This window comes from Microtus oregoni, unplaced genomic scaffold, assembly GCF_018167655.1.
Source record: "Microtus oregoni isolate MIOR12 unplaced genomic scaffold, Mior012 000026F_ref0000081, whole genome shotgun sequence".
Taxonomy (NCBI): Eukaryota; Metazoa; Chordata; class Mammalia; order Rodentia; family Cricetidae; genus Microtus; species Microtus oregoni.
The window spans coordinates 18837922-18850442 of NW_024543085.1; the positions used below are offsets into that span (position 1 = coordinate 18837922).

The following is a 12521-nucleotide window of genomic DNA, read 5'->3' on the forward strand; positions in this document are numbered from 1 at the left end:
AAAGATACACATTTAAGCATTCAAATTTCAATGTTTTCCACTTTTTTACTGTGTTGGAGTATATACCTGCAAATTTTCACATCTTCATAAAGAAGTGAAATGCTGAGTACTTTGAACTAAGCTCACTGAGGTAAAGAAGTTTTGGCAAACTCACCTGTCATGAATAATATGCTGGTCTGCATCATACATGCAAAAGGGCCGCTCTATTGTAGTGCATTCAGTCATGAAGTCTATGGAGCCTCCTGTGTCTGCAGAAATGTCACATATTGCCACAAGTCTGAAAAAAAAAAACACCAACACTCAGATGAGAGGGTGGATTTTTCAGGCCTCAGGAAAACTAAAAATGAATAAAAATAAAATGTGCTTGAAACAAATTGCATTGTGGCTGCCAAATATTTTCTGGGCACTTAGGATCTTTGTCCTACAGTTCGGTCTTTGGAACATTGGGTTGTTCTAAGACACAGAGTTCTTTATTTTCTATGAGAATAATGAAAAACAGAAGGGAAGGAAGTAGAAAAAAAAGTGGGGGAGAAACCCTTCCCTACAGAAACAAACATTTGACAGCAGACAGAATAAGGAGGCCTGGTTCACCATCTGCAAATAACTGTTCTAGACAGTACAGTTGCCTCTTTACGTCCAGGTTCCACACACTTGGATCCAGCTGAGAGCTGAAAGCACTTGAAAAAGAATGTTGCAACAATATTCTACACACACAAAAATTTCCTTCTCATTATTATTATCTAAATAATATAGCACAATCATTTGTGCAGTACTCCCGAGAAACAATTTTATTAGCATATGTCCACTTCACAAATAGGTTTTATTTTAACTTTTCCATACATGTATATGATGTATATGACTTAACTAGTTATACACACGTATTTCTCTTTTCTTTCTAACTTCTCTTCCATTGGTGGGCACTGAATCTAGAACTTTAAGCTCTTTAGCCTATCATTTTCTCTCTCTCTCTCTCTCTCTCTCTCTCTCTCTCTCTCTCTCTCTTTGAAATCAGGGTACCACTAAGTTGCACAGTTTGGTCAAGAAGTCTCTCTATCCAAGACAGACCTTACACTTACAATCTTGTTCTTCACACCCACACATGTCTATCGATATCACAGACCAGCACCAACAGAGCCAACTGACTGTACTGATGTGCTAGGCATCATAAGCACCACAGAACTGATGAAAATATACAGTAGATGAGGAAATGGAATATCTGTAGATATAGATATTATCTATAGATATTATATATTATATAATCCACATATATATTATCTATAGATATTACTCTCTACCAGGGCTTAGAAACCATTCCTCACAGACAGGAAGAGTTATGCTACATAATTCTCTGTGTATTTATGTAGAAATCTCTAGAATTATGAATGACAGTCAGTCTTTTAAAAAGAGACTTGTCACAATGTCCATGTCTTGTCTCCAATCAAAACATGCCCACATAGGATTGCATAATAGAGCTAGCCTTGCCCACTATCGTGTTTTAGCGGTTCTGAACTTACCAAGTAATGGTCCTACATTGAAACACACATCCTCCCCCTCCCTTTTTAGTAAAGTTTTGTGTAGCCCAGAGTTAGCCACTTATCAGATACTTTAAGAACAATTACAAAGCTTGGGGCAAGGGTACTGCTTTATCTTTAAAAAACCATTAACAGGCCTTCGAGTTGTTTTGTGTCAAACAGACCCTTCAAAGAAACTACAGGGACAAACACAGTAGCACACTCTGTCCCTTCTTTGTAAAGGAGATGAAGTTTGCTGTGGCAATAGCAAATGCTCCACCAGGAGGGATTCCCATTCCTCATTTTCCAAATGCGCAATGCATAGAAAAGCATTGCTTTGAACTGAGTGCATCCAGGAGTGTGTCCACCTCTACATGTCATGAAAAGTGATGTGTGTGTGTGTGTGTGTGTGTGTGTGTATAAATATAGAGAAGTTTCTTCAACAAAAGACCCTTGCTTTCTTTGCCGAGGGAGACACTGCTTTAGGGATGCTCGCAAAGGCTCTCCTTACTTGCTACAAGTAAGAGAATTTGCTTTGCTCTCATTGCAGAGCTGTGCTGATCAGCTGTGTGCTCATCAATGACCCAGCCATGTGTCATGTTCCTGCTGTGCCTACTTCATCTGATCTCCTATGACACTGCTTGTTGTTCCTAGAGTTCCAGTGACATTTGCTTCAGAGCAGGAAACAGCCCAACTATGCTTCGCTGAACTTCAGCTTAGCAGAATCTCTGGTAGATAAGATCTTTCACAAATATTTTTTAATTAACATTCAATATTTAAGAACTAATTAAGTGTCTATTTTATACCAAGTACTTAAGGTCAAGACAGAAACACCCCTCCCTATCATTCGGGGGAATCAGTTCCAGCAGGAGAGAAAACGACCATAAACATCAGAAAATAGATGACTGTGAGTCTCTCAAAACAAAATAACAAACTAGGTAGGAATGAGATTAATTCTAACGAGATTTCTGAAGAGTGAGTTTTGAAAGCAAATGAGTCAGAAGTCAGTCTCCGCAAGGGGAGGGGAAGATGGGCGACTGTGAAATGCTTCCAGGAGGTCAGGTCAGACTATCACTATGTCTCCAGCATGCAGGAACACTATATTCTTTGGTCCCCTGATAATGGTGATGCAGCAAAGACCAACAAACAAAACCACCACCAACAAAACTTCATTTCGATGACATATAGTCCTTACTTGTGTGGTAATTCAGGGCATCCTTCAACAGGAGCAGCTGAAGACTTCACAGGGGCCAGGAGACTTTTAGCATCCTGGCGAGTTAGCAGACGAGGGGTGTTTTGCTCCCAGTAGATCCCATTAATTAAACAAGTTGTATATGGTGCAATCTGTGAAGCAAGTTCCATGTTCAAGACAAGAGGATGGAGCTCATTTTAATATTATACACTGAAAGAAAACTGCATTAGAGCAAAGCCCATGGCAGATAATCAGTGGTGCCTTCATGGTCACCTGACATCTTCTGAGGAAAAAGATAATATCCACCCACCATTCGCTATAGAATTACTGCATGCTAAGAAATGAATTGCCATAGAATTACTCCATGATAAGAAATGAATCAATTAATACATGTATATTTTATTCTACAATATGTTGCATAGCTAGGAAAAATAAAATAGAAAGAACCAATTGATCCAGAACTCTCTTTTCATTTCAAATCCCATAGAGCATAACTTCAGTCACACCCAACATCTCTGAACTCTATTGCTCTTCTTACTTGTCAGATGGGAATAACAGTCCTCCAAAGAATGCCCTGGGGATTAATCAGAGAGTCTCTCTGGGGAACAGCTTACACAAACACATGTACATGCACATGTGGCAAGGGGGTCACCGTCAGTTTCAGTACGTATCTGCATCTAATCACTAATATTTATGGTCAGGATAAAATTAGGGGCAGAAAACCAACTAGGGGGCTCATCATCAGAAAGACTATCTCCTACTGTTAATATAGTATTCCTTATTGCCTATTGCTCTTTGTCTAGCAGAGTGATCAGCCCAGAATCATGTACATACAAGTAATACTACATGGACTGGGCAGTTTATATTTACATATTTAGGCTCATACACACATTTATATACACATATATAAATACATAGAGTGAGAGAGACAGATACATAAAGAGACAGACATGGAAAAGAGGCCAGGAATTTGATCAAATCGCAGTACATTGGGGGTGAGAGAAAAGGGGGCACTAAACAAATATGTGTGAAACTGAAAAAGAATGGATGGCTCTTGCCAGCCAATACCGAGAAATAAGCATCTCTTGGGACAACACAAGTACCATAAGACAATGAGTAAGAGAAAATCCTACCCCAAGAAGCAGAAGAGTGAGCTGAGCCATCCTGCTGCCAATACTAAGATTGGCCTTCGTAGTATACACACAGTCTGAGAGCGAGGAGGCAGTTAGAAATGCTGTGCCCTAAGACTGGATGTGGGGAGCTTTTCCTGGGGTTCTGAGTGAATCATTGATGTTGTCTACGGTGTATCCAGTGATGAGCTGGTCCACACCAAGACCGTGGTGAAGAACTGCGTTGTGCTTATTGACAGCACGCCATACTGACATTGAATGAGTCCCTCTACGCCACTGCCCCTGGCCACAAGAAGGAGGGGCAAGCTGAATCCTGAGGATGAAAAAATATTTTTAAAAAAATCAAAGAAAATTCAAAAGAAATATGATGAAAGGAAAATGAGCACCAAAATCAGCCATCCTTTAGAGGAGCTGCTCCAGCAGGGCAAGCATCTTGCCTGGCGTTTTACCTCAAGACCAGGCCAGTGTGGCGGAGCAGAGGGCTATGTGCTAAAAGGCAAGACTCGGGAGTTCAATCTAAGGGAGATCGAATCACAGAAAGGCAAATAAACCAGCATTCCATAGCTCATGGAATAAAGGTATTTATTGTTCTACTAAATAAAGAAATAATATATTTTTTCAAAGAAGGGATGAAAGGTACTTCAACCTAATTTGTTTTTATATACCTTTTGTGCTTTAAGTATCACAGGGCATTCCCACATGAAAGGGAAGAACTTCCTCCATAACACACTATCTAATACATGCTAAAACAGCAAAATTTCATACCATAATCTAAAGGGGCTACATTTACAAACACATTTAAAATTATTTAAAGCATTTCTTTTCATAACACATATGTCCATTTTGAATTGGGTTTGGTTTCTAGTTTGTCAGCTTATTTGAGGAGAGCTGTTCCATGACAGAGTGTATGTCTTAGATGTATCTTGGAGTTTTAGGAAATAATGCCTGTCCATATTGGCTTGGGTCTTGCCTTAGGCTGATGACTCTTTTCTTCTTGTCTGTTCCTGCCTTTTAAAATGGAATGTATCCTGTGAGGCTAATTTGCTACTGTATCTTAGAAATACCTAGCTTGGCTTTTGTTTTATATGACTTTGCATCCAGTGATGTTAGACTTGAGTTCCAAGTGAGACTCTGGAGTTTGAAGTTAACTTGAGTTTTGACTTTGGAACTACTAGAAATGAAATGAACATATATTAAATGTGAGGGCATAAGTTTTATAGGGCCAGCGACATAATACCATGATTGAAATATAGTTGTCCCTTGAACTCATGCAAAGACAAACCAGCAACGCCTAGAATTCATGGTATTTAGAGAGTAGAAGTTGAACACAACCATGGTTTTAAGAGATGGAGCCCTTAGAAAGTGATTAAATTATATTAGAGAAGAGTAGAGCTTCCATGATGATTCTTCATGGTTTAACCAGAAGAAGGCAGAGGCTACATGGGTAGATATGCAAGACCTCCCACCATGATGTGATGCAGCCAATGAGAATCTATGAAAGAACCTGAACGATGTTTTGTTCAAGCCTCCAAAATAGTAAACTAATAATCTCTTTTCTTTCAAGTCTTGGGTCTTTAAAACTAGATAAGATGCTCAATGGGATTATGGTTATAATTTTTGATAACAGAAAGAATAAACCTTTGGAGAGTTGCTCAGTGGTAGAGCACTTGCTGAGATGTGAGAAACATTAGTTTCACTCCCTAGTACTGAAAAAAAATTAAAAGTTAGGACATATGTTAAAATCAAGTCTCAAAGACCTGCATTTTTGCCAATAGTGCTAACTAGTATAGGCTAACTCAGAAACAAAGCTTTCCAGAAACCAGCTTAGAACTAATGAGCCCATGCACTGTGAAATCGAGAAAGACTGTGAAGCAATGAACATCTCCATAGAAGCCACCAAGACTAAGCAGAGATCACCTCAATCCCAGGTGTCAGTGGGCGCCAACTACTAAATCCAATGCATTAGAACCAAAGGACTCACAATCAGTCTACACAGGGAACCAACAGATTAAGCTATAAATTCACATTTTTCCCTCAGAAAACTGCTTAACTACGGTGTGCCATAGCAACCAAATCAAAGCCAGATACTCACATCTGTATTAAAACGACTGATGTAGCGCTCGGGATATTTCTCATATTCTACAGGATCATACACACCATCTGTTTTCCTGACGAGATGATGATGGCGACTTAACACCGTCCCATACACTTTCCTGTGGTCTTACAAAGAAAGAAGGAATTAGTAAAGGGACAAATGATTGCAATCTGTGGTGGTAAAATATTAACACAAAGACGATTACAAAAGATAAGGTCCTCCCTCACCCCTTACCTCCAGTTTTTGAAACTTCTTTTAATTCATGAGGCTCCACATACTCACAAGGTAGCTCATTAAAGACTGCCTGGGCTCCCTGTCAATAGCGCAGGAGCAAAAGAGTCAAACATCAGTAGGGACGTGGCCAATAGATTTCCTGCAAGGATTCACAGTTGCATAGTTGCCCTTGCCCTGTCCTCTAACCAGAATCACAACACAGAATCACAGAGGGGTGTCTTGCTGGGAGCTTACAAACCTGTTTTGGTTTCAGTTGCATTAGAAGGACTCAGCATTTTAACTGGTTCTTCAGAATAGCAACAAGAGTTTAGAGACGTGGGTGTAATACAATGTGCCTATTTACTTTTAGATTCACTATGGAAATTATTTTAAGTGGGAAAACGGTCTACCACACAAGGAAAGGATCAGATGCATGCTTTACAATTTAGCACTCAGAGTTTCTGTTCATAAAGCTTCTGCACTAGAGACCTATTTTTTCAAATACAAGTTTCTCCAGGAGATTACAAATGCAGCCACAACACCCCTCCAGAAGGAAGCATTAATTCCAGTCTTAATCTTCCTTAGTGTGCTGGCTGGTCTTAGGGCAACCTGATACACAACTGGAGTTATCTGAAATGAGGGAACCTCAGGTGAGAAGATGCCCCCTTAAAATCTGGCTATAAAGAAATTTTCTTAATTAGTGTGTAATTGAGGAGCACCCAGCCCATTATGGTGTTTCTACACCTGGGCTGATAGTCCTAGGTTCTATAAGAAAGCAGGCTGAGCAAGCCAGGGGAAGTCAGGCAGTAATCCACTCCCATCCATGGATGGTTACTGCATCAGCTCCTGTTGACAGGTTCCTGTAGTGTTTGAGTTCCTGTCTTGATTTTCTCTTATGATGAACAGTGATGTGGAAATTTAAGCCAAATAAACCCTTTTCTCACCAATTTGCTTTTGCTCATGGGGAGGAAAGGGTTTATTCTATACTTCCACAGAACTGTTCATCTCTGAAGAAAGCCAGCCTGCTTTTATATAGAATTCAGGACTGCTAGCCCAGGGATGTAAACACACACACAATGGATTACCCCCTTCAACAATAATTTAAAAAAATGCCTTATTTTTTCCCAACAACAGAAACCCTAACTAAGATACTTAGTTACTAGCAAGATTCCAAGCAGTTAATGAAGGAACAACTCATCACTGGAAGGGCAGTGCTTTATATCATTAACAAGGAGTTAACAAAAGAAGGGGACAGAGAAGCAAGGAAGGAGGGAAGGAAGACAGAAGGGTGAAGGGACACTTTAAGCCTCTAAGACAGTGGTTCTCAACCTTCCTAATATTGTGATCATTTACTATAGTTCTTCATGTTGTGGTGAACCCATACCTTAAAATTATTTTTGTTGTTACTTCAAAACTGTATTTTTGCTACTGTCATAAATTGCAATGTAAATATCTGAAAGGCAGGATATCTGATATATTAACTCTGTGAAAAGGTTGTCCAGCCCCCAAAGAAATCATGACCTACAGGTTGAGAACCACTGCTTTAATAGATGATATCAGCTAAAAGCAAAGAAAGTGATTGGGTTAGTACTGTTATTTGTTATAGTAAAAACATAAAACATTGACAACAGAAATATTCCAAATTGAATGGTCATTCATTGGGTTTGAAATGCCCACAAAATGTTCAGCATTTCAGATTGCTTGAGAGAGAGGATGGGTGGGACTACCTTTGATACGTTGCCAGTCCCCGTGAACACAAAGGTTAAGGGTCCTATTGACCTTGGCATTAAACCCAGAGATATTTCATAGCCTGCATCGCGGACAGCTTGCACAGCCTGGCTGCTGTTCCTGTAGTTGTGAGCCATGCCAAGGTGCTAGAAGCAAGCACATACACAATCCACGTCAGTCCACTATCCCAAAGGTGTTTCTATGCTGAAAATATGACACATTTCCAATAAAAAAAATAAAATCTCTCACCATAAAAGGTGTATGATGTCCCAAAGCAAGGAGCCTTAAACCCATTCCATGTAAAATATTGATCATTCCTGTCACAGAACCAGACCGACAAAAGGACCATTAATTGAGTGCAGTTGAATAATAGCCTTACTTATCCTCACTAATAGTATCTCTCACCCCTCATCAAAGAAGTTCCTTTTCTCAGCAGATGGAGATTACTATGGAGATTCACAGCTGTTCAAACTTCAGAAAATAAGTGACCCAGCTTTGAATGATACATCTGTAGCGTAAACCCAACACCTAAGGCTCAAGGAAAACTTTGAAAGAATGGCAGAAAACTTGTAAGTACAGACAGGAAGGACAGGTTGGCTGCCGCTAACTAGTGTCTCCTAGACACATGACATGGAAGCTATGCTCATGAAGTATCAATCATATGGTTGCTGAAACAAGACCTGCACAGGGACATGCACCAGGTGATGTGCCAGTATGTACGAGAAGAGTTTCATGAGGCCCCACTCCTAAATGAAGAAGTACAGGGAACCAATTAACGCTGAGGAAAGGAGAAAGAGTTTTCTCCAGGAAAAAGCTCCCAGATAGGTTATTCAATCCCAAGGGGTCAGCCCTAAATGCATGTCCATACAAGCAATGCTAACTTGACTCAGCAAGGTGTGTGTACGTGTGTGATAATAATCATTTAAGAAGAGGTCATAAAATTGAGAGGGAAGGTGGGGACCATAGAAGGGGTAGGAGAAAGAGGGAGAGGTGGAAATGATGTAAATCTAGCACTCATGAATGAAATTCACAAAAAAAAATTAAAAAATGAAAGTAAATTTTTTGAGTTTTTCTATGTAGCCCACATTGGCCTCATATTCATGACAATCCTTCTGCCTCAAGCTTCTGAGTTCCAGTCTGTCACAACAAGAACTATTGCATTAAAAATAAAATTCCTTTTATAAAATATTTTCCTTTTCTTATGAGTTGAGTTTATGTACTACTGCAGAGCCAATTTTTTCTTGCAGTTGTCTCAGCCATTTGTGTCTTCTTAAGGTTTGCCTAATCCAGAAGTTTGTCAAGCTCATTAGCCTTAGTACATTTTTTGCTGTTCTCTCAATATTTACAGAGGAGATTGCTGTGTTCTTGCTTATGTTTCCTCCCTTTGCATAGTGCCAACTCCTTTTTACTTTGTCTATCTAGATTTTTTAAATATTTACTTATTTATTATGTATACAATATCTGTCTGTGTGTATGCCTGCAGGCCAGAAGAGGGCACCAGACCCCATTACAGATGGTTGTGAGCCACCATGTGGTTGCTGAGAATTGAACTCAGGATCTTTGGAAGAGCAGGCAATGTTTTTACCCTCTGAGCCATCTCCCCAGCCCCCTATTTAGATTTTTTTAACTTTACTGATAACAGGGCTTTTACATGTGCCTACCATTCCTTCCTCCTTACTTGTTTAAGTAGGTTTTACTTGGCCAGCAAGTCCCAGCTTCAGATGTACTGTCTCAAGGTCACCCCCCAATAGCTATTTCCAACTCAATGCTCTTCCCCTAGCAAGTAGTAGTGACACTATACTTCTGGATTACCTTGCCTTCATGACTTTTTAAAGAATAAAAGCCACATCCTATTCACAGTTACTCCTGAATCAATTAGCATATTTCTGGCCTGTTCATTTTCCCTAGAGAAAAGAACAGTCACCTGGATGAGTCCAAAATGACCTGGAACAGTAGTCAATACAGCTCAACCCTCACTTGGTAAAGAAGTTCATCCCCCAAATTTTCTGCTTATGGTGTCCCATTACCAAACATAACTTTGTTTCTTCACAGGATCATCTAGAAAATTAAAACATATTCTTAGGTATTAACCTTTTGCCTGCTTCCTTTTTTTTCTTTGTGTTTTTGTTTTAGCAGTAAACATAGGAAAGAGAAACACACTTGTACTGCTGAGACACACTTAGAAGGTTACATGAGCCCTGCCATACCTACCTGCCACACCCGCCCACTGTCCAAATGCCACTATCCGAGACCCTCTGTGATCCACCATTTTCTCATAATCAATAAGTCGAATTTCCTGAAGAAAATAAAAAAAGAAACTGTTGCAAGCAGGTAAATTCAGCTCAAATTCAATATATTAGTAAGCCACATATAAAGAAATAAATATTTAGGTTTTCCCTCTTAGGAAATGCATGTTGACTAACTAACCCATTAACAGGAGGTGCACCATTAAATGCTTTGAAAATGCTTGATCACAGACCAGCTGTAATTAGAGCTAAAAGAATGAACTTCTTGTTAAACACGTCCTTTGAAGTGAGGTAAGAACATAACTGAGGCAAAGGTTCCCCAACCTGCCCAAAATTATTTGAAATATGCCTATGTCCCTTCTTATTGTCAGTCTTCTGGTACCAACGAAAACACATCCTTCCTAAGATGAATCCCTGTATGCAAGCAAATCCTTGCTCATTCCAAATCCTTCCTAGACAGTCTTCTTGAACTAATACCTCTTTTTTTTTTTTTGGAATATTCTTCCTGTACATTGCTCCTCAGTTATTTAAACTATTATTTTTACTTAAAAAATAACAACAATAATTCCCAACATTCTCTCTTTCCCTCCCTCTCCTCTCCATCTTACTCCTCCTTTCTCTCCCTCTTTTCTTGATCTTTGACAAATATAAATTCTTTCTCTTTCTTCAAAGACCTTTCCTCTCTCAAAAAAAACCCTTTAATATAGGATGTGGGATGTCCTTCTGGATATGTGTTGCTTTTATTGGTTAATGAATAAAACTGCTTTGGCCTATGGCAGGACAGAAAATAGCCAGGTTGGAGATATATATATATATATATATATATATATATATATATATATATATGGCAGAGTGAAAAAGACACCACATAGCTGCTGAAGAACACAGATGCTGGATCCTTACCAGTAAGCCACAGACTCATGTTGATAAACAGATTAATAGAAAAGCATTAATTTAAGATGTAAGAGTTAGTTAATAAGAAGCCTGAGCTAATAGGCCAAGCAGTGTTGTAATTAATATAGTTTCTGTATGATTATTTGTGTCTGGGTTGCCAGGAAACGAATGAGAAGCCTCTGCTTACAAATTGATGCCCAATGTGGGACAACCACATCCACATAAAACCTGAGAGAGCTTAGGAAGTAATTCAAGACACAAAAGAACACACAAAAAAGTTAAACACAGGTTATTGGTAGCAGCATTTTCTCAGGTGGCCTCTGTTTGCTAAGGGCAAGCATGTCTCATTTAAGAGAGGATTCCTGACTCAGTTTTAGCTGCAAAAACCTTCAGCCCTTTTAACCGGCTTTACCACCAAACAGTTAAATGATGTTTATGAATCACCAACAGCACACTTCTTGGTGGTGGCACGGACTTTGAAACTCCATAGAGTTGTGGCAATAAACATGGCTCCCACCAATACCTCTGCTGTGAAGTTAGACTCTCCACAAGCTGAGGAATGGGGTGAATCCAGTCATCAAAGCCATGGCGTTAATCCTATCCATATCACTTAGCAACTTAAAGATTCATGTGGTCAGAAAAAGAGATATACAGTAAAGATAAATTCAGACCAAAAAAAAATATCTAAATGGTTTACCATGTGTTTAAAAAATATATGTAGTCTTGGGAGGAAAAAGAAAAAGGATAAAGTCATTTTTACAAAAAGAAAGAGAGTAGTTGGGTGTAGTGGCACACACCTTTATTCCCAGCACTTGGGAGGAAGAGGCAGGTGGATCTCTATGATTCAAGGACAGCCTGGTCTACAGAGTGAATTCAAGGACAGCCAAAGATAAATAGAGAAACCCTGTCTCAAAAAACCAGAAAGAAAAAGAAAAAGAAAAAAAAAACAGAGTTTAAAATGAAGGCACACAAAGATGGAAAATACACAGAGAATCTGGATACTGGATGCTATTGTGTTGTCTTTGAATTTTTTGGTGGATGAGGAAGGAGCAATAGCTGATAAAAGGCATTTGATTGTAAATGCTGCTGGATTAATCCAACATATATATTTTGAAAATGCCTTAACTTTAAAATTTAAGTCAAAATATACGTTACTTTGGAGAAGAGATTTTGGTTTTGTTTCCACAGGAAATGGGAGGCTGTGGATTCATTCTTGGCTAAGAAAATAAGTTTTGATCAAGGAAGACCCTCTGAAAAATCTCCGATAGGAGCGCATTACCCAGATGATCCAACTTTTCAGAGGACGTCTTTTGGAGTTTCCTCTAAGTTCTACATCCAGAACAGCCTCAAGACAGCTGGTTGAGATGATCAAGCCTCACAGAATGCTCCAGTCAGGACTTGACCATAATCCGAAATTTTCTTTAGGTCCCCATAAGATTATCAGTGTTCTCAATAAGCAGGAAGTAGCCTAAAAAACTACACCCACATTCTCCAAAACTGGATTATGTATGT

General features: G+C 39.2%; 1 protein-coding gene and 1 pseudogene across 3 annotated transcripts in view; one reads left to right on the plus strand and one right to left on the minus strand.

Annotated features, from left to right (window-relative positions):
* Aass (aminoadipate-semialdehyde synthase) overlaps positions 1-12521 on the minus strand; it is a 59069-nt gene that overhangs the window by 32315 nt on the left and 14233 nt on the right. For all 3 annotated transcript variants that reach the window (XM_041675687.1, XM_041675686.1, XM_041675685.1), the window contains exons 5-11: positions 10081-10165; positions 8119-8186; positions 7869-8015; positions 6163-6241; positions 5926-6053; positions 2707-2855; positions 155-277 (exon numbers count right to left, since the gene is read on the minus strand). In XM_041675687.1, coding sequence (XP_041531621.1) covers positions 155-277; positions 2707-2855; positions 5926-6053; positions 6163-6241; positions 7869-8015; positions 8119-8186; positions 10081-10165 — 779 coding nt within the window. The remainder of the gene's footprint in view (positions 1-154; positions 278-2706; positions 2856-5925; positions 6054-6162; positions 6242-7868; positions 8016-8118; positions 8187-10080; positions 10166-12521) is intronic.
* LOC121463412 lies at positions 3816-4382 on the plus strand (annotated as a pseudogene).